Source organism: Pagrus pagrus, assembly GCF_965226575.1.
Source record: "Pagrus pagrus genome assembly, chromosome: 10".
NCBI lineage: Eukaryota > Metazoa > Chordata > Actinopteri > Spariformes > Sparidae > Pagrus > Pagrus pagrus.
The window spans coordinates 32,210,080-32,234,013 of NC_140194.1; the positions used below are offsets into that span (position 1 = coordinate 32,210,080).

Consider the following 23,934-nt stretch of genomic DNA (forward strand, 5'->3'; position numbering starts at 1 on the left):
ACTCTATCAGACTTTTTGATGCTACAGTTTCACACAGAATGACGCTAATTTCAGTTGCTGCTGCCCAGGACTGTATATTCAATTGTTAATGTTCTTTTTAAAAAAAATGTTTCAGAAATTGTAAAATCACTTTGAGTTTGTCCCATCAGCTCCAACCACTATCAAATGGTGTAACTGGCTACAAGGAGAGACCAAACATAGTCTTCCTAGATTGTTGGCTGATTGTCTGACAGCTAAACATGAACACCTCTACACTGTTTTCCTCACACAATTACACTGTTAAAGTGCTTATCCACACAGCAACATGGGCACATATACAAGAGAGCACATTCAATTCTAAAGACTTTGCTTACTGATGTCATAAAGTTTAGTCTGGATAATCCACACCACACACTGTCAGGCTGGTTTGGTTGGGAGTATTTCCACTGAAAACAGTTAGGTCAATTATCCAGAAGAGCCTGGACATATTTCTGGGAAGAGATGTTGCTGCTAAATTGTTTATTGTAATTTTTCTATGCTTTGAGCAACACTAACAAAATTTAAATTGACCTTCATTTCATTTGATGGTAACAGAAATTTCAGAGACAGAGATTATCAAATAAAACCAAAACCTATGTAACATCACTACAGGCAGATGAAAAAGTATCTTTATGGGTGCACTGCAATAGATATTTAAAGTAACTAACAACTCCTTTAAGAAGTTAGAGAGTTACCGCTGATGGTCATGAACACAACCCAGCAAGACAAAGAAGTAAAAACAAAGACAGAGCAGCTAAGAGGAGAAAGAATGAATGAGAGAGAGTTGGAGCCACAGCCTATGAATACCATGCCAGCAATGTGGAGCATGTGGCAACACACACACACACACACACACACACACACACACACACACACCAAGAGGCTGTGTAGGGGGTCTTAACAGATTAGCAGGGGGAGACATGTCTCCAGAAGAGCACCAACACAGTGTACCCCCACTGAACTGGATTCCAACACCACATGGCATGCCTGTTTGTGTGTGTGTGTGTGTGTGTGTGTGTGTGTGTGTGTGTTCTGTCCATGTGTGCATGCTCAGACTAGCTGTCTGGCAATTCTGGCAAAATCCAGATGGACTGATGTACCTCAGGGGTGAGGGACTAGTGATGAAAAAGTAGAGTAAAAGCATAACATCAGAATCCTTGATCTAAATTCTGATTGTTTCTCGATTCTGAAATGCCCTATGGACTACAGCCAGACTTAAAATATGATTTTGTAAAGCACTTTTTCCAGCAGCAGTCCAGCAGCATTTAACAATTTTAACAAATCAAATGGTGGGCAATAAAAAAGTGATTAATACGTGTAAATTGCTACAAATTGTTACACAAAGCACTTTTTTAATTATCTACAGATTAACATGAAGGGAGTTCTGACTGAAATCTCCCATATAGTATTTGAGAAGTTACAGTCTCTTCGTTTGCCTATGGTGCACTTCTCATATGAATCAATTTAGATATAGTTTGATGTGCATATGTGTTAATTCTCCTTGCTTTTATTGCAGTTTATATTACCAATGTTGTGTGTGTGTGTGTGTGTGTGTGTGTGTGTGTGTGTGTGTGTGTGTGTGTTTAACACAGGTGGGGAAATACTTTTCAAACTGGACACCTTATCGAATAGAGACTATAACCACTAAGTCAATGTACCACCTCAAACTAGATGCCTGACAACTCTACAATGAACAATGTTGATCAACAGTTGATTTCATTTGGCAGCGGAAACAAAAGTGGTGTGACCGGTGTGATGTGTAACACAACAGTATTGGTGTCTAGTGTGACATTTAACACACGTACAGGCAGTGCTTTCTAAACAATTACAACAGCAATTGCAATAACAATCATTTACTGTTACTAGCAAAAGGTGGTTGATCACGTCCTCTTCTCAGAGGGTAAGGAACTCCTGGACCTTGTTGTCTCCCCAATTTTCAGACATTTTCAATTGCGGTTCATCTTCTTTGAGTAAGATGCTAACTGCTGCTAGCTGTTTTTTTAAATACCTCAGTAATGGGTTGCACATATAACACGTAGTCAAAAATGTCATACCCTGTGTCGTCACTGACTGAGGGTGATTCTGCTGTTTTAGTACTTCTGCTGCCAGGTAGATGCTTCACACCATTTGTACAGAATGGCGAGGAGGAATAATGGCAAAACATTCTTGTCTTGAACAGGCCCAGTAAAAGGGGCTTGTCTCACTCTCTCTAAGACACACACACACACACACTAAGACATAAACACATTGTCACTCTTTACACCAGCGCCAGGCTCTATAGAGATCAGTCAGTTTGTCAAAAAATAAATCAACTTGAACAATGGCCTCCTGGCCCCCTACATTGATCGTTACATTTTATCGTATTTACTGGCTTTCTTTTTCTCATGTTCTCACAGTTTGGAATCCCCCTCACATTATTCTTGTGACTATCTCTGTTGGTCTGTGCAGGCTGTGTCTCTGATATTTGTCTGACAGTTTGGAAAGACGACCTGATTGTTCCATACTGCTGTCTGTCTGAACAGTCTTCCAAAGGGGCATTTGGTGTGTAAAGCCAAGCTGGAGCCTTTCTCAGCAGCTGAGACTCTGCAGCTGGAGCTCCCTCTGCCTCTTTGCTCAGTTCCTTCATCTCTCTCCATGTTGAAATAAACACTGCAGTTTTAATCTCTCTCCAATAACTACTTACCCATGTGTGTATGTGTGTTTGAGTGGATGGACGAGAGAGTGTGTGGGGTGTCTTCTCTCAGCAGGAATTCCTTATCTTGTAATGACTAGCAGAAGTGAGTGTGTCTGTAGCCCCTTTTACACAGAGACTGTGCAATACTGGCAAAATGAAGACCCTTCATTATGCTGGCTTTGTTTGTTATTTTACACTGAACCAAACATCAGCATAATGCCGGCCCTGTGTTTGAATTTAGATTTTAGATTCATGCTGGTGTTGCTGAAGCAAAACAAGTGTGATGTGTAAAACAACAGTGTCGGTATCTAGTGTGACATAACATATGCGTTGGGTGATGCTTTGTAAACATTAACAACTACATAGCAAGGCAATAACAATCATTTACTGTCCCTGGTATATGGTGATTGGTTGCATCCTCAGCTCTGAGGCTAAGGAGCTCCCAGACATTTTCGGTTGCTCGTCTTCTTTGCATTAGCTGCTATCTGCTAGCTGCTTTTTGAACTACCAAAAGATAACTTTTTGCATCTTCTTAGCATTCTGAAGTAAATGCTGATTGCACAGTGTAATGGCTGTAGAGAAATGACAACATCCGCGTATAGATTGGTTCCCTATAAACTTTGATTTCACTGTGCTATTTGGCCTGCCCACCGGGCTAAATTTTTCTTGCAAAAATGAAGGTCAAGTTAAAGCACAAAGAAGGTGAATCTGCCATTGTGCAACCAAATCTGGAAGAGGCATTGTTTTCCCTGGTCACTTTACCCAGTTAATGTTGGAACAACTGGAATAACTGTGGAAACTCTACACTGCAAAAGAAAAAGAACCCCACTTATGGAGGACGCAAAGAAAGTGAAGAGGGAGAGTGAATGAAACTGAGGTAAAACAAGATTTAATGGATGGGCATTCACTCCATGGAGAGCACTCAGGTGTTGTGTCAAAGTCTGTTCCCTGGCTAATATGTGTTCTCCCATACAACCAGGACATGAGACGATTCAAAACTGGCATTCTTTCTACTAGACCAGTAAGTAACAAAACCTGCCTACTTCGGGTTTTCTAAGTCAGATTGGGATTCTTATAGTTGTTTTTGCTAGCCATGTTGCTAACACTGTTTGTGACAGTGACACCAACAGTAATACCGCAGGGAAATGCTAGGCAGGGGGAAAAGTTGAAAAGTTGTCGGTTTCCACTTTGATAACACGTTATCAAAATATCACATCCCTGTCCAGTCCTGTTGCCTGACTGGCTAGCTCTTATTACATTGAAGTTGATTTGGCTCTCACGCACATATTTAGGACATAAATGTTTAAAATCACTAATATACAGTGCATTTTGATTACAAAAAGGCTAAAACATCTGGCTACTGCAAATGTTACTCATACAGAAGGAAACAGTATTTGCTGGGGACTATTTTCAGCAGTGGATTAATCCACATTTGGTGCTCTAGTGAATATTTGGGGCAGCAGGACGGCGTTTGTGGGACTGGTTGGTTTGGGCTTTTCTGTGGGATTTCTTGACAAAAAGAAAAAAAAAAAATCAGCCAACATCACCGTTCAACCACACTTGCGCCTGGGACCCACTGTCTACCTGTACCTGTGAGTGATGGCTAACTCACTGAACTACTACAGCTCGCACACCTGATTTTCAGACATATGGCGTAGCTGCTGCAATGCTGCTACTGCAGGCTCTATCTTTCTAAATTGAGTTTGCCTCTGCTAATGTGGCCAATGCTATCAGTGTTGCCAAAGCCATCTACTGGAAGAATTCTGCTCTTCACTTGATTTTTATATTCTTTTCATATCTGTGACATATTCTACAGATATAGACATTGCAACTGAAGTAAAAGGTGTAATGTTGCTGGCATGAAGTCAATAAGACTATGAACCAATCATTTCTATTGTCTACTTTTGCTGACAAATAGGTGACACACCAGATCTCTAGATGATGCCCCACTTACTGCTCAAACCTGTTAAGGTTGCCGATGAAATGAAAAGTGTGAGGTTCCGAGATGCAAACACAGTTTTAATGCTTGTGTCTAAATAGAAAAACTTTGGACACCTTATTGGGACACCTGCCTCTGTTATCTCACTATAAATACTGTAGTGACACTGCATAGACACACATATACTATGCAGATTTATAAAAGCATGCTAGGAAGTATTAGATCAAAACAGGATCTCCCTTCAACATACTTTTAGTATCTAATTCCTTCAGATATTTGCTCTAAACAAATCTCTCAGCTGCTGAATGATGTTTTGCACAGTTTAATGTTTAAGTAATCCTGCACTGAATGTCTCCAAACCCTTATTCACTTCATTCACAGTGGCCACCAGACATTTATTATCATTACTGTTTTTGTTGCATCTATTCATCAGAGCTAACTGGCTATCTCGGGGCTCCTGCCAATTAGCCTATGCCGCTAGTTCTCTCCATTTGACGTTACATAAGGCAAATACTGGTTCAGACAGTTGGCACAAAATCAAACCAGGTGAAGCCTGTACACAGGACTGGACCAGCAAAACTGGAAACCTGCATAACGCTAATGCTGACTAGGAAATTATATTGGTGGATGAATAATTAACATGGTTGGTGTAATAACTTTGAGCAATGCCTTATATCCCCGATATTGATCTTAATTTTCCCAACAACAAGATGACATGCAGCAGCATAATAATCATTCATCATAATAATAACAATTATAATATAGCAATTGTTATATTGAATCTTTATAAATCAAAGCTTGACCTCAGACTCATTCAAGGATTTTAAGGCGAAGCCCCACATCTCAGGATCAACCTAGAGCTGCCCTTCTCAGAAGAGGTGCTATCGTTGATGAAAACCTGGTCTTTACAATACAATACTGACATGGATTAACCAGTGGTCATGTTTAAGGAAGAACAGTACAACAATAGCCAGCCACAATGAGCTGTGAGATGAAAAGCTGCAGACAACAGGCTCTTCCCCAACACATCATCAAACTGACCATCAAGAATTCAAATTCAATTCTAATTATTTAAAACTGTTTCGATATTAATCTTCTGGGATATCAATACCAGCTGCGCTCTTCCACTCTCCTTTCTTTTTGACGAGTTCACACACACACACACACACACACACACACACACACACACACACAGTGCAGTGCAGGCCCCACCCCCTGCCACTTACTCAGTCACTCACCATGCGCATACTGTCTTCACATCACTCACCTCAAGCCATCACTTTCACCTTCATTTTATTTTATTGTCAGCTCATTAAAGACGGCGAGTTCAGAGCCTCCGTCACCAGTTTTGGTTACAAAGGAAACAGCAAGAGTCCTGTTAGGCTATACTTTGAGGTAAATGAACAAGGAAGGGCAAAGGATACAAGCATGGCCTTATGCAAGCATGCTACAGACCAGTGCCAACATATTTGTGCAGACTGCACTGTTTTTACTTTAGTGCCTGATTGTAAAGCAAGTAACTTGTTTTTGAAAGGTGCTGTATAAATAAAGTTATTATTATTATTATTATTATTATTATTATTATTATTATTATCTTTATTATTATTATTGGTTTATTATGAAGCAGTTACAGACAGAGGAGCAGTGATGAGATCATATGTTAAGGAGCAGGGGCACAGCTGGACCCAACATCACCATCATCACCAACACACACACACACACACACACACACACACACACACACACACACACACACACACACACACACACACACACTACTATGGCTAACAGTGGTACACATATGGCTCACTGCGCCACAGCAAGCCTGGAGGGGCTTCCCCACAGTACACACACACTCAGCCTGTCACCTGCTGATGCAGCAAAGTGCTTATTCACCCAACCACAAGATCAGTGCTAAATTATTAACAGCTTCATTATTTCACTATTTTCCTCCTGTTGACCCGGATTTTCTAGTCACTATTTGTTTTGGAGATCACCTACTAAAAGCTGTGTAAAAAAACTTTTGAACTGCTAAATCAATGCCAACCAGGAGCTCAGAGAATGAGCTACAGCCAATGAGACACTCCTGTCCTTTCTCCCCTTCTCTTCTACTGTCACCCACAAAAGCTCTCTTAACCCAGTCTGATCACGCTTTTATTAGTATAATACTACTGCTACTAATATTAGTAGCAGTAGTATTAGTAGTAGTAGCAATTACATTCAAAAGCTACATTTAAAGCAAATTATTGTTCTGAAAAAGCAGTTCTGAAAAGGTGGGTTTTGATCAGTGATTTGACTGTGGACCGGTTGGTGCAGTCTCGGATGGGTTTGGGGAGTTCCAGAGGGAAGGGGCAGCTATGGAGAAGGCTCTGTTGCTCCAGGTTCGGTGCATGGTCCTGGTTATGGAGGGGATTTGTAGGTGAGCAGGAGGACTTTCAATTGGATATGTTGTGGGACAAAAGCCAGTGGAGGTTGCAGCCTGGGAGGGTGTGGAGGCGAGCAGCAGACTTCTGGATGTATTGGAGTTTATTTAGAACTTTGGATGATGTACCATATAGAATGCTATTGCATTGATGTGATGAAGGCTTGGATTAGAGTTTCAGTGGCATAGAAAATGGGAGTGATGAGCTATGTTTGTGAGGTGGAAGAAGGCAATGATGGTAATTTGACTGATGTGTCGTTCAAAGGAGGGGTTGCTGTTGAAAATCACTCCTAGGTTGCAGATGTGAGGAGATGGAGACAGAGTGGAGTTGTAGATGGTGATGGTAAGCTGTGAGTGGTTTTGGTGAGGGATTTGGGCTGATGATGAACATGTCTGATCTATCACAGTTCAGCTGGAGGAAGCTGGATTTCATCTGAGATGTATTTCCAGCGAGGCAGTCAGAGTTTGTGAGTGAATGGAGTGAGTTGCAGTGGTGATGGATTTGTTGGAAATGTGAAGCTGGCAATCATTGGTGTAGCAGTGAAAACAGAGACCATGATGGCATATGATGTTCCCAAGGTAGAGCATGTAGAGGATGAATAGCAGAGGACCAAGCAGCGAATCCTGGAGGACACCTTATGAAAGAGGAGCGGTGGAGTAGGTGCAGTTGTTGATATTGATGAACTGTTGTGTTTGAGAGGTATGACCTCAACCAGGAGAGGGCAGTGCCGGTGATGTCCAGACGGGAGAGGAGGATGTCGTGGTTGACAGTGTTGGGGTAACTAGATACAAAGTTATCCGTTAGAGTACTCCGATTACTATTTTGTTGTAACAACTAACGTAACATGTTAGTTCTGCAATTCAAGTAATCTGTTATTTAGTTACTTTTCAATTAACTGGAAAAATTGCTGTCTTTTCCTTTCCTTGTGTTGCCAAAAAAACTGAGAAAATCCCTGAAGCATTTGCACTGCTTCAGTTTCTCTCCTGCTCTGTAGCAGGTGGCTGCATGCCAGTGGTCAGACTGTTAGCAAAATAAAGAGCTGTAAGTGTTATACTGCATCTCTCATTCCTATTATTAGGCTGTGGAGATACTGATTATGGGCAGCAAAGAAGGCTACAAAATGGCGGTTGAATCAATACATTCATAGGTACATGTACAATTGGCTACATGCCGTCTGGACAATATAACCCACAAGCGCAACGAGTTGCAAAAGAGGTTTTACTGTAATGTTTGGTAACGCTAAAGTACTCTAACATGTTATTTTTCTCAGTAGATAACGCAGTAGTGCAACAAGTTACTTTTTAATGGCAGTAATCTTGTAACGTAACAAGTTACTTTTAAAAGTAACATTATCCAACACTGGTGGTTGATGTTGTCATGCTGCAGTGAGGTCGACGATGATGAGAAAACTGAGGTGGCCAGAGTGAGAGGAGTAAAATATAATGGATAGGGGATGTATGTCCTTGCTGAACTACAATACGCACAGACAGTAATAAGTTTCCATTGCAAAAATAATCCTTGCTGCCTGCGCATCCTAACCCCCATATTCCACCAGGCCGGTCAGCATCCATTACGTCGGTAACACAGTCACCAGACTTCATCACAGCCCTTTCCTCATTTAAGAAGCTTCCTAGAAGCGGCTCTCCACTCTGCTCTGCAGAGAATACATGCCGGGTCTATTTTTGACAGAAGTGGACAGCAGAACAAAATGAACCAGACAGCAAGTCAGACAGCGGAACGACAAACACCCTGTACAGACTCGAGCTCTACAGCACAACAAAGTTGGAAATATTAACAATAAACACACTTAAAATGGACAAATATTGAAAACAATTTAACTACATACCCACTCATGCTGGAAGCACAAAAATCAAGGGAAAAAGTGACAAAATAAAGACAATCTCAGCAAGTCAATAAAATCAGGCCGGCATGATGCTCTGCTTCTGAAATTCCCCTGGTGGGATATGAGGTCACTTTGAGGATGGAACAAAACATAGTCACACATAAGGTAACAGAGCCGTACCCAGTGGAATCAAGGTGTAATCCATCCGCTCACACATATTCTTTTCTTTCCTTCATTGTTTCTTCTGTAATGCTTCTGTCATTGTTAAAGCCACCAGTAATATTAACGTGAAGAACATCTACTCTATGTCATTCCATCCAACTGAATCCGGCAATGTATTTGTATGTATTTCATGTCTGAAAAGATCTAAATTATAATTCTGGTCAGCAAGTGAACCACCTTTCTTAGTTATGTAAAGCTTTCTACAGCTCATTAATCGTACTGAACTCTCCCAATCTCTCCCATCAGCCAAAGTTTTAAAGTTGAGCAGAACTTCTCCCCAGAATAAAAGACCATAAAGAATTAGCAGCACTACCACAGTTTTTTCTGAAGATTTCACCTTGTGATACACTACTGCAGATGATATTGACTGGCTGATATACAATCTATGCAGTCTAATATCTGCAAGCCTTACCACATAACAAAGAACAACCTTGACTTCTTTGTTTCACAAAAAGTAGACACTCATGAGCCAGCAAACACAAACACTGACAATCACAGGAAGTGTGAGTGTGTGTGTGTGTGTGTGTGTGTGTGTGTGTGTGTGTGTGTGTGTGAACAAGATATGTAAACACCCATTAGGATCAGGAACAATGAAACTAAATGTTGTATTCTCATCTGTTGCTTCAAGATCTTTCATTTTTAAACTGAAATCAGCAATATACTCTCTCTCTCTTTGTTTCTTTCTCCTTCATTCATTTTCTTCTTTCCTCCCTTTTTCTTTTCTATCATTTGCTCATTTAAAACTTAAAAACAACAACAGACAAAAAACTTTTCTGTTCTTTCAGTTTCTGTAAACTACATGTATGGATACAGCCAATGTTTAAAAAGATAAAAAGAAATTAAAAAAAAAAAATCCTTCCTTCCACCCTTCCTTACCTTGCCCAGGGGCTTGTTGCTGCTCTCCCAGTTTCTCTTATCCAGAGAGGGGGGCACCTGGTACACATCCTGCCCAGCTCCTGTTCCCACAGGTGGGGCTGCTCCCTGGCCTGGGCCTAAGGAGGGAGGTACCTGGTAGATGTCCTGCCCAGGCAGCTGGTACTGTCTCTGGGCTAGAGCTGGGGCGTTGTTGGGGGGTCCTGGTTGGGCCTGTGGAGGGGGTCCAGAGGGGACCTGGTACAGACTTTGGGGACTTGGTTTGGGGCTGTGGGAGGCAGGCATCATGTAGACAGAGTCAGGATTGGGCTGTGCAGGGTTGGGGGAAGAATAGGCTGGGTGCATAGATGTGTACTGAGTTGAGGGGAGGGGCTTGTTGGTGAACCCAGAGGAGGACGTAGCAATTGCTGCAGATGATGGAGCTGGTGTTGGTTTGGCATAAGCACTGTGAGGGGGGAGTGGACGCTGTACCAGGGAGGCAGGACAGGAAGTGGCTGGATCTGGTGTGGAAGGCAAGGCCTGTGGCTGCTGCTTGCTGTCGTACATGCCGACAAGGATCTTGAGACGGTTGCCGGGGACAATGCCTTGCCGACCATGGAGGGAGCAGAGCCACCAGCCGTCCAATCCCTGCGTGTCCCGCTCCAACACCGTCATGATATCGCCTTTGCGGAAGGACAACTCGTCCGGAGACTCTGCCACGTTGTCATACAACGCCTTGGCCAACACATTCTGTAGAAAAGGACAGACAGAATTATTTAAGAAATACTGTCGTGAACAGTAGCCTAACAAAACAAGGCATCTCATCCGTAAGGTCGGTTTGTAAAATATCTGTCACTCTCTGGATTCTTACTATGTAGAACAAGAAAAACAGCACAGTCTAAGACAGCGGTTCCCAAACTTTTTTAGCCGCACACCCCCTTCTATGTCCCAACCGGGTTGACGCAACCCCAATCCCCCACACCTTCAAAAAAAAAAAAATGCAACAAGCTTTTTTATAGCCATATTAAAGGCAGCATGTTTAATCATGCTCAAATGACCAGAACACACATATAATAAAATAATCACGATCACAACAATGCGCTCTGGCATTTGAATTAATCTGAAACACTGTAACACAGTTTCAATATAATGCAACAAAGTTATGCGCAAGCTTCCACTTTTAAGAGCAAAAAGGATGGATGACAGGCTCAGGATCAGAGGAAGAAAGCAGATAAATTGGGGAAACTGTAATTGTGTAATTATCAGACCTCCATTACATTTTTCATCTCGCGCACCCCCTAGCGGCAGCTCGCGCACCCCCAGGCGCACCACACTTTGGGAATCCCTGGTCTAAGACAATGCAGGAGGACAAAACAACTTATCGTTTGGTTTATGTGTCGATTCCAATTTTCCTGTCTGTACTGTTAGAATGTTGTAGGGACATGTGCACTGTGTCCTTGTCAGTTTTGATTCACATTTTTTGGTCCCCCTTAGTAGATAATTAGAATTTCAATTCAGGAAATGAATTTAAATGTGTGAACGTGAGAGAGAGTCATGACAGTTGATTGAGCAATGAGCCCTACATCTGATGGATTTCCAACTTGAAATTTGGACAAGTTGCTTTAATTTCAAAATGTATTTTGAGCTTTGAAAATCCTGGAATAGCAGGTGAAAAGTAAAGTTCTAATCATCTCTTACAAGTGCACTAGATAGATGATTTCTTCACTGTGGCATCCTCCAAACCATATTAGGATTTTCTGTCTTCTACTTATAAAGGTGGTGGTAAGTGTTATCTTTGTGCTAAACCTAAATCCAAGCCTCAAGACGTCTCCGAGAAACCTGTGGTTGATGATTTTTCACCACCATCACACCAGTGTGTGGGAATAACTAACTTGTGTCTTGTGTCTTGTGTTAGTATTAGCTGTTTTCTGATCTGCTACCCTTATGTTAAAAGGCACAAAAAAGTTACTTGCCGAAGGTGCACTGCTTTATAATAACCATCATTAATAAATGTTACATTTATAGTTAATTAACCTTTAGTTAATAGTTATTTCACTGTTAACAAACAATGGAAGGCTTTATAAACCATTTATTAAGCACTATTAAAATATTATGAACATCAGTTACAACTTTACAATAAACAATTGTTTAAAACGTTTGTCAACCATGAAAAAAACCTTAACCCAAACTGAATTAACTTTAAATTTACCATTTATAGATGATGGTTATTAGAAAAAAATTTAAAAAGCCCAGCTTTAACTGTTGGTATAAAATAGGATGTAAACTGTCTCTTGTGTCACATGTCTAGGTTTCAAAGGCAACAAGTTTTTTCTAGACATTTAATACTCATTTTCAGCTCCTCTACTTCCTTTGTAAAATGCATAGCACAAACTCATAAAAGAAGCACATCCATACTCTCTTTTTTAAGATAATTACTTAGATACTAACAAAGTACACACTCAAAACCTGCTTAAAATGAGTATGTAGAATGGAACTGGGACACAGCAGCTACGATAAGTGTTGAGCTGTGGAAAGTATGTCTGTCTACATGTGAGGAAAAACTAAAAAAGTCCAGCCACAGCTGTGGACATAATTAGGATGGTAGCTAGAACACTCAGCCCTGTTGTCATTCATTTTCATAAATTACATGCTGTTACATGTGTTACCATGCAGCCAAAGAGAAGGCAAAGTACAGACCCTGAACTGCTCTTCCCGTTTGATCATGAAGAAAGCCTAGGGTCAAATGTGGACATTATGGTAGCATAAAAACATAAATAAAGTATACGTTCATTCCATGACAACTCACCTAGGGCCTCCCAGTTCGTGTTATGGATTTTCTTGAAAAAGAAATCAAGTTGAAACTTCCATTAAATTCATGCAACCTTGTAAAGTCCTATAGCTGTACTCCAACTACTTTTTAAGTCATGAATCTTTTAAATTTGGCCCTCTGAGCTATATTTCAGCATTTTTGTGATAAAGAGAAACGACAGTCCATCATTAAGACATGAAGGTCAGTCAATCCAGAAAATATCAAGAACTTTGAATGTATCCTCAAGTGCAGTCGCGAAAACCATCAAACACATGATGAAAGTGGCTCTCATGAGTACGCGCCAGGAAAGCAAGACCAAGAGTTACCTCTGCTGCAGAAGATAAGTTCATTAGAGTTACCAGGATCAGAAACCACAAATTAACAGCACCTCAGATTAGAGCCCACTTAAATGCTTCACAGAGGTCAAGTAGCAGACGCATCTCAACATCAACTGTTCAGAGGAGTGTGAATCAGGCCTTCATGGTCGAATTGAAGCCAGTACTGAGGAAGAACAAGAAGAAGAAGAAGAGAGGTGTTTGGGCCAAGAAACACAAGGAATGGACATTAGACCAGTGGAAATACTTTGGTCTGATGTGTCCAAATTTGAGAGTTTTGGTTCCACCCGCCATGTCTTTGTGAGACGCAGAAAAGGTGAGCGGATGGTTTCTACATGTGTGGTTCCCACCGTGAAGCATGGAGGAGATGTGATGGTGTGGGGGTGCTTTGCTGATGACACTGTTGGTGATTTATTCAAAATTCAAGGCACACTTAACCAGCATGGCTACCACAGCATTCTGCAGCGACATGCCATCCCATCTGGTTTGCGCTTAGTGGGACCATCACTTGTTTTTCAACAGGACAATGACCCCAAACACACCTCCAGGCTTTGTAATGGCTATCTGACCCAGAAGGAGAGTGATGGAGTGCTGCGTCAGATGACCTGGCCTCCACAATCACCCAACCTAAACCCAATTGAGATTGTTTGGGATGAGTTGGACGCAGAGTGAAGGCAAAGCAGCCAACAAGTGCTCAGTCCTCTGGGAACTCCTTCAAGACTGTTGGAAAACCATTCCAGGTGACTACCTCATGAATCTGATTGAGAGAACGCCAGAAGTGTGCAAAGCTGTCATCAAAGCAAAAGGTGGCTACTTTGAAGAATATAAAATATAAAACATATTCTGGTTTGTTTAACACTTTCTTGTTTACTACATAATTCCATATGTGTTCCAAACTTGTGACCGGTAGTGTACATACATATAATATATATATATATATATATATATATATATATATATATATATATATACATATAATATATATATATATATATATATATATATATATATATATATATATATATATATATATATATATATAAATACATCAAAGTTGTTCAATGTTACCCCTTCAGCATTTATAATTTTTACATTGTTTTCACTTTTCACTGGCTGTAATGTTACATTCAGTGGATTTATTTCATCAGTAGATATTTGTGCTGTGTTGACTTCAAGGTATTTTATCCATCTGATACCTTTTGAGCCTGTTTATCATTGGGTTCTGGAAATTTGTAAGATACAGCTTGTAATTGTTTCTTGGATTTTTTCGAGACAATCCATGACGTGAACTGGGAAAAGTTCTGGATTTTGGGTGAGTTAGCATCGAATGACCCTAGATAGTTCTAATTAGTGTGACTGTATTTCATATTTAAAATGCCTCTGATCTGTAGTTTTCACTGTTAATTTAACAGGATGGAGATCAGTGCATTCGAAGTTTTGCATATATCATCATCATTCCTTGTCCACACAGCCACAGCAAGTTCACACACAGTACACACAGCAGCAGTTCACTCATAGTAAGAAGTTTTAAACTGGACACAATGGGAATGGTAACATTTAACAATAGTGAAAAAGAAAAAGAAAAATACTTTTTTTGTGCCACTGGAGTCTAAATCCAGAAAAGATTTTCTATCATGGCACCATTTTGGTTGAATCCTACTAACACACATAAGTACATGACCATCTGTGTGGAAGCCCAGCGTGCAAACAGACACACCTCCTCTCAGTCTCTCTGGAACTCTTTGAAACTAAACCAATATTTGTCGTCCACGTCTGAGCTCAGGCTGCTCTGCTCTCTCTCTCTGTGTCTGAGTTCCACCCCAACTATCCCAGACTGGTACAGCCTGTACTGGCCACATGCCAGCTCCACACACACATTCACACACATGCTTGCACAACAACCTAAGCACAAAGCACTGCCCATTTAAATGAGGCCATGTAATTGGCTTCCAGATTTATAGTCAGACTTGTCTTTCACTGCACTGAATACCTGTTCATGGCTTCAGAGTGGGCTGGGAACGAGACAGAGAGACAAAGACACTCAACCCTAATATACTCACTTCATCCAATTCACTGGGGCAGTTAACATGCACAGAAAATTTGCTTTTAAAAAGGAAAAAATACTCTCCAGACACTCCTCCACAATTATGTGGTATTCAGTTACTAGTATCATTCGAGATAACTGCTTTCAGTCTGTCAAGACTTTGTGACATCACAACTAGTTGGGAGCCAACCGTGGTCCAGTATGTATCTAACAGTGTGATGTGGAAACTTAAAGCCTCCAGTGTAACTTTTGAAATGATTAGTATGGGACTGCTCCACAACAAACTGGTTAATGATATGATATATGAAAGCCCCCCTCACTGCTAAAGTATATACAGAGAATCAAGATAAAGGAGAGAATGAGAGACTCTGTAACGTGGGCAGCTGTGTCAAAGCCCAGTGGATACAGAACAGGAAACCTAGAACATATTTTACTAATGTCTGCCCCTGAGCTACTTACTGTCATCAGTCTGAGGCACAGGGGTCATGTCAGAAGAAAATGATGTTCAAAGAGGAGCTTACCAGCAGCTAAAAATCGTATTTTTGGTGATCTGCAGTCGTTTATATTGTCACCTCACAGCAATGATGTAGAAGAGTGATCCAAGGAGCAACAGGACACAGTGACATCAACAACACCAACTTAACCAGATAAGTGAGTGAAAACTTACTCCTTTAAGCCTGCTGTTAATTTACTCTTTAATGTTTGATGTTGATCAAATTTTCTAAACATGACAAACAGGTCAGTGTAGAGTAGTAGTTGATAGATAGTAATTTTGTATTATGATCAATCCAAAACATTCCCATTGCTACTAAAACATAACTGCGGTACGCTCCTTCCTTGTGCAGGGAGAGAGTCACAAAACCTAAAAAATGGTGGTTTAATTTTGTCTTGCCAAGACCAAACATTTAATACTATTTCAAAGAATGTCGATAACCTAGTTTGAATTGTACTTGTCTTCTGATACATTCAGCATCAAAAGTATCTAAAGTTTTGAAATATTTCTAGAAATATTCATTATTAAAATATTTTTACTTCTTTTTCAGTCTTCCCAGCGTATTGCCTGGTTGTTTACACTCGTCGTCATTTATTTTTCAGTCACAGTGAAGCAGATTCCTAAGTCCCAACATTATATGACACAGCCAGCTCCATAATGGAGCAAAACATTGTCCTGTCTTTTTCTTGACATTCTAAACTAGTCCTGAATCACAGTTATGATCCTGAATTGCCAGATGTTTGTTAACTGTCAGGGGCATCAGCAAAGATTTAACTATTAGGATCATCATTTGTTTCCTCTGTCAAATAGTTAAACAACTGGGTTACTCTGACATGGAACACTCCTACAGTCATTCAGATATACTGTATGTGCCATATCTTTTTCCCTGTGTTATTGTCTCTTTGGAGTTCTTTAGTATCAGTAAGAGTGTACTGTATATGCACACACTCCAGAGCTACTGCCAGCCAGCTCTGTTTCTGGTGTGAGTGCTGAGTGGATGATGAATGTGCCTCTCTGTCTGTTGTCTGCTCTTTCTCTCAATAAGTCTCAACAGAGAAATGAGCACAACTACTGAGGCCAGACTGAAGTTACTCTCTCACATGCAACACACACGTACGCACACAGAGAGAGAGAGAGAGAGAGAGAGAGAGAGAGAGAGAGAGAGAGAGAGAGAGAGAGATATCACAGAAATCCCCCTCTTTAGTCCAGTCCAGAATCCAGAGAAACAGGAAGTGTAATGAGGGTGATTCACACACCATCCTGCTGGACGATGACTCAGTGACTTGACCCTGAGGTCTGAGAATCACCCTCAATAGGTTCTCATGCTCTCTCTATTTCTGTCTCTCTGTGAATCCCACTTAAGTTTCTCTAATCGACAGTGGATGTTTTACAATGAACTTCGTTGATCTGATTAACATTGATATTGAATTGTGTTAATTACATTACAAAAACTTTAAATTGTGAGTTTACCAGAAATGTGAAGCTGTGAGACTTAGTAGTACAGTAGCTCCACTGCCAGTACCTGCCGACTTTTAGTAAATGTGTCTATGGTTACTGACTAAGTTTCACACCTGAATAACTGCTAAACACAGTTTAAGATGAATGAACAACATCAGCTACATGGAAACTCAAGTTTCACTCCATTATTGATGAACAGACAAGGATTTCTGCCTATATATAAACATCCAGCAGAAGCAGTTTCTTTCAGAAGTACTAGAGCAGTGCCCGTACGAAATGCGCCTGTTTGGAAAGGGCCAATTGCTTGGCCTCCAGTATTGCTCCCTGCAGCTTTCTCAATATCATCAACCTGCAGAGCAGGAGACAGAGCAGCTCATATGCACCACCATTTTTTTTCCTTGTCAAGACTTTATCAACAACACAGTAATGTTAAAAGACATCACCGGTTTTAGAAACATGAGTTGTACACCTAAATTATTAATTATTATCATTGTTATTTCTGCTTCTTTTAAATTACATTAAATTGATTGAATGTAAGCCGAAGATGCACTGCACACGTGACAAGCAAAATGTCAATGTCAAGGTATCACGTTTAACTACCTAACATTTTACACTTGGTCAAAGATGCTGTATTCCTGCAGCAAACTGTAGTTAGGCAATCCGAGTACTAAATCCACAGATTGAACTGTTGAAGGCCCAGCCAGCTCTGTGCAAACAAGGCCGAAAGTCCTCAAGCATCCTTGTCTGTTAATCAGCGTGAGAAAACCTTCAAGCAGACACTTGTACATCCTTCTACAGAGGCAGACTGGGAGTGTGGAGAAATGAGAACACAAGAGAAGCTAATCACATTACCCAGACCTCTCAGGATAAATCTCAGCAGCAACAGGCCCAAACAATATGATGTGACCATGCTGACTGTTGCCAGGACAACCAGCTGCTGCTGAACGACGCCAGAACTTAAATGGTGTCGTCTCGTCAGGGAGATGACAGAGAATGAAAGAGAGCACAAAGATTGAAAAAAGAGGAGACGAAGAGTTTAAAGGGCTGAAGGTCATGTGACGCACTGAGACCTGATTTCACATAGAGAACTAAATATCTGATTGAACACAAATAAAACCCAAAGTAGTTCAAAATGCTCCACTTTTACTACAGGCCTTATGGTGTTTGTAATTTGACCTTTTTGTCACTTTACTGTGTGAGCAGAGCATGGGTTAAGGAATACCATAGCTAGACTTGTCTGCTTTGTTTTACTTTTGTGATGTTTTCCTACCTTTGTCTTCAGCCCATTAGGAAGGTCCATCATAACCTCTAAAAACTTTGAAGGCAAGATCAACCCAACATTTATAGAGACTTGATGCAAAACAAAAAAACATGAATGTATGCCACGTATCATATTTTTTTCTACCAGGAAATGCTGTTTATTTCTTTAATTTCTGTAATTTTATTTAGAACTGAATTTTGCTTAAAAATGAATGGAAACACCTGATAAACCGCACGTATGTATGGTGGCCAATTTTTGACAAAAGTGTCCAATCCAACTTTTTGACTCAAGATTTCTGCAAGTGCAACACATTTGTTAGGTGATTGTTAGCTCAGGTCACAATGACTTGAATTTGTTTTACTTCAATTTAGTTCAGTGTTTTTTTATATGTTTTATGCCATTTTAAACATTAGTGCTAACCAGTCATTTATTTTCGCTTATTAATTATGATCCATTTGCAAAAAAAAACATTAGCATGACGTTCACTGTGACTGGCTACAACAATGGTACTGTAAGTCCACAAATCTACAACACTACGGTTTTATACCATGGTAAATGGACTATCTCAGGGTTTTGGATTGTTGGTCAGACAAAGACAAGACATTTAAAGATGACCTTCAGTTCTGGAAAATTGTGATGGGTGTTTTCTGCCATTTTATCAACTATATATATATATATATACCATCACATTAATACATATTGAAAATTAACCCATGCAGTCCTTGTGCTATTTAAGTGATGTGAAATGCAAGTGAATGGGTGCAAAAACACTGGTATGGTCTGTATGTAAAAACCATAATAAGGAGTGTCCTGCTGTTGTTATAGAATATACAGCAACTCAAACTGCTTTAAGGAAAGAAGAGAGAAAACGAAAAACAGAGAGCTGTCCACTGAGGGGAAAGTAATGTGAACAGCTGGTGGATTGAGCTCAGTATAGACAGGTCGCTCATCTGTGTGAGTGAATGTATGTGTGTGTGTGTGTGTGTGTGTGTGTGTGTGTGTGTGTGCACAGCTTAATGTCCTTTGTTTCTTGCCTCCTATTTGACCCCTGGGGACAAATACTAGCCTGCACAGGAGGTTGTGTGTGTGTGTGTGTGTGTGTGTGTGTGTGTGTATGTGTGTGTGTGTGTGCCTGCATGTGTGTACCTGCATGTGTGTGCCTGCATGTGTGTGCCTGCATGTGTGTGCCTGCCTATTCACCACATTGCAGAAAACAAAACAGAAAAAAAGACAGTCAATCGCACTCCCCCTCTTCTGTGCTCTTCTCTTGTCATTCGTCTGCTCAGTCATCTCTTAGTTCTCCTGCAGTAAATCAAACAGCTCTTTCCGGCACTTACGTGCCCATAACCACAACGTTAACCAGTAGTCATTCCTGACCTGCTGTGCTGTGGTGATAAAATCATTATTTTAAAATCATGTCATCTGACAAAATCTACTAAAATGAACATCACAGCCCCCAACCCTTATTTGTCAGATTACATCATGGTTTTGGAAAAGCTCTGTTTGCCCTGTACACACTGAAACACCAAACTGGCGTCTTAAGATTTATACACAATGCTAAGGCTCAATTTTGGGGTGAGAATAACATTTTAGTCTTAATGGAGACCTGAAACTGAGATTAAAAGATGCTAAATTTATGTGGGAGTACTCTGAGTGAGGATAAACTGTGGTGAACACTGGAGTATTCACAAGATTCAACATTAAATATGTATTGTCATTATGCAATACAAGACTATGTAACAACATTTTTGTTGCATATTCCTACTGTACACACACACAAAAAATCCCAAACCTACACAGACTAATACATGTATATAAGTCCTTCCTGTCCCGCACCTTGCACGAACCATGCCAGTTTGTGATGTTTCCAGTTTCCAGGAATTTAACCTTCTTAAGTTTCCTTAAGAAGTATTTTTTTTCTGTGCTTTTCTTTTCTTTTTTTTTTTACCAGGTCGGCTATGTGTGAAGACCATGACAAGTTCTCTCTGTGCTAACAGTGGAAATATGGGCTAACTCAGAAATTGCTTTTACATTATGTAAAGGGCAAGGTGGAATGATCTGTGCTGGTGAGATATCATTAGCTGGACTTATTGGCTTTCTTCCTTTGTAGAATTAAGCAGTACAAAACTGGCTCTATCAAATCAGCTCAGACCAAAATGATTATTTGATCCAGAACAAATTCTAAAAATTGTGACATTCCAGGTACTCGCACTGAGAAATACTACATAACTCATGTCTTTCAACAGGGTTACTGTGTCAGATTAGGTGATCATGGTGCCTTCAATTCCTTCTGTGACATGGCTGAGCGACATGTCAAACTACATGTTGTACTACAAATGACTCAACCCTCACCTCCAGCTGAAGACCTGTTAGCCTGATTAACTGGGACATAAAATAATTAGTAAAGCACAATCCAACAGATTAGATACAACCATATCTAAAGTAATCCATTCAGATCAAACAAGGACGGACACTCAGCCACGGACAAGCAAATTTAACCATATCAGTCAATCCCAGAAAAACCACCTTAATATACCATAATTGCATCATTGGATGCAAGAAAAGTCACCTGGACATTTCGTTTGGCTTCTATTGAGAAATATAGTTTTGGGGAGTTGTTCACTCAGTGGATTAAAACTCTCGACAACTCACCATCTGCATCAGTTATGACAAATGATCACACACCTCTAATAGGGTTGGGCCAATGACGATGCTATCGTCCATCACTGACAGCTAAGCTCTCTACCATCAACATTGTGAAATATCACTCGTGCGGCTGCAATAACTAACTCTCTTAAAGGGAATGGGAGATGATACTCAGATTGGTTTCATTTATGTTACGCCCAAAATACACCCATTACTAATTAAGAGTCTAAATACATCCCCGTTGCACAGTGCACCTTATTTTGGGGGGAATCATGCTATGCGGGGTCGAGGTGAAGTCTGAACAAGTGAGTCTTGAGTCTTTTGCAGAAGATGGCTAGTGATTCTGCTGTCCTGACATTGGTCTGAAGTTCGTTCCACCACTGGGGTGCCGAAACAGAGAAGAGTCGCGACTCTGCTGAGCGGACTTCGTTTGCTCTCAGCGATGGCGGTACCAGTCGGTTGATGTAGTAGAGCGAAGTGCTCGCGCAGGGGAGTGTGTGACACTGATCAGTGTTTGGAGGTAGATGGGTGCAGTTCCGTTGACGGCCTTGAAGGCCAGCACCATGGTCTTAAATCTGATGTGGGCCGCAACAGGAAGCCAGTGGAGGTCATGGAGGAGGGGGGTCACATGGGAGAATCTGGGCAGATTGAAAACGAGACGTGCTGCAGCATTCTGGATATGTCGCAACGGTTTAGTTGCAGAGGCTGGGAGTCCAGCCAAGAGCGAGTTGCAGTAGTCCAGGCGGGAGAAGACAAGTGTTTGGACCAGGAGTTACATTGCGTCCTTTGTGAGGAAAGACCGGATCCTGCAGATGTTGTAGAGGGCAAATCTGCAGGATCAGGCCACCACAGTGATGTTGGGGGTGCAGGATAATACGTCATTGAGGATTACGCCCAGGTTCCTCGCAGTCGATGAAGGCGATACCATGACGTCCTCGACAGTGACTGACAGGTCCATGTGAGGGCAGTCTTTCCCCGGGATGAAGAGGAGTTCAGTTTAAGGTTGAGCTTGAGGTTGTCCAAGTGGAGATGTCTGCCAGACACTCCGAGATGCACGTTGCAATGTGGGTATTGGAGGATGGGGGAAAAAATCTCAAATATTTCAACTCAAAACTCAAACAATTTTCAATACAGCCCTTACTCTCTTCTCTATAATATGCCCCATCAAAGGGTGTCTTTATCTGGTTTTAAATTAGGACAATTTTCAAGAACACCAGGAATAAAACATGCATAAACAGAACATTCGTAACACTGACTTGATTAGCAAACACTGTTAGATTGTGGAAAACATGATGATGTTTTAATTGGTTGAGCTGACATGATTATGAAGACATGGATCTTCTAGTAACTTAAGTATATCAGGGCCTGCAGATACTCTCCAGCTGAGTAAGCCTGCTATTGCTGAAGCAAGCCTAGGCCCGTCTTTACTTTATCTCTCTCTCTCTCTCTCTCTCTCTCACACACACACACACACACACACACACACACACACACAAACACACACACACACAAATTACAACATTCCACAGCCTCCACATACAAACACACCACTCTTGTATTTCCTCACATTCCTTTGGTGTCACACACACACACACACACACACACACACACACACACACACACACACACACACACACATTTCACAATAAAGATGAAAAACCAACAAATACAGCACAGCGATCCTCTTTTTCCTTCTTTCCTTCCTTCCCCTTTAGTCCCTCCCCCTGTTTTTCCTGTCTTGGCACGCCAGACTACTCTTGGGAAATAGTTGTGAGAGCATGGATAATTTGTGCAGCAGAAAGAATCCTCCACCCATTTGGGCATCTTTGTGGAGCTGACACTGATGTTTGCAACATATTTATACTTATTATAAACATATTAACATATAATATTTAACATACTTTGTTTGTTGTTTGTTTCAGTGGAGAATTGTGGTGATCAATAATTCAAATGTGTGACAAAAATCCAAACCTTGCTATGCTGTGAATTAATGCAGTTTTTAAGAGTTATATAATTTCATTTTGTTTTATTTATTGAGTTTCAAAGATTCAACAAAATGTGGATTTTCTAAACAGCCCCAGCTTTATGGGCCCCGCTTAGTGCTAGTAAAGGATGCTGCTTTCACAAGGGATGATCCCAGCTGAAGAATTCCTGCCTTCAGGCTGTGACTAACAGCAGAAACAACAGCAGGGATTGTGTAGCCTGAAGCACAGGATAGACTCACAGAGGCGTGGCCTGGTTGTTGCTTAACCTGTTGACAGACAACCCTGGCAGCAACTTATGAATAGCTGCCAGACACACATGCACGCACAAAGATAGTTGGCTGATTCAAAGCAGCTCCTCCTTGCAAACAACAGCCAGAAATAGAGGTAGGAGGAATCAAAATAGTGTACACTAATAGAACAGCTATTACTACCTATGAGATCTTATTGAAATACATTTTACACAGGTAGCTTTCTTTCTTTTGTGTAAAAGTGCAAAGTAATTCATCTGAAATTTGTTTTAAGAATAAACTTAAATTGTTTGTTCCCCATTTAATCTAAAAACTAGATCAGTAGAGCACATGCGTCTGCTTAGCCCCGACAGTTCCCTTTATTCAGTCAAGCTCAATCTGATATCAAACAAAATATATTTAAATCCACTAGATCGTTTTTTATATTAAGCAAATTATCAAATTGTACTTAGATACTCATAGATACCAGCCACATAAAAACGCCAGATTTTTTTTTAAAAATCAAGATCCATGCATTGAAAATGAAATGAAAGAAAGTGTCAAAAAACGCTTGCAATGTTAAAGAAAGTGAGAGAAAATGGATCTATTCCTTTATTGGATGCGCACCAAACTTAATTGGGTCAATTCTGGGCCAAGACCCATCCTCCATCCAAGATCCTTGGAAATCTGTTCAATGGTTTTTGT

General features: G+C 40.7%; 1 protein-coding gene across 3 annotated transcripts in view; it reads right to left on the bottom strand.

The window, feature by feature from the left end:
- Positions 1-23,934, bottom strand: part of bcar1 (BCAR1 scaffold protein, Cas family member) — a 94,402-nt gene that overhangs the window by 20,933 nt on the left and 49,535 nt on the right. For all 3 annotated transcript variants that reach the window (XM_084363707.1, XM_084363706.1, XM_084363708.1), the window contains one exon: positions 9,996-10,721. In XM_084363707.1, the coding sequence (XP_084219833.1) occupies positions 9,996-10,721 (726 nt within the window). The remainder of the gene's footprint in view (positions 1-9,995; positions 10,722-23,934) is intronic.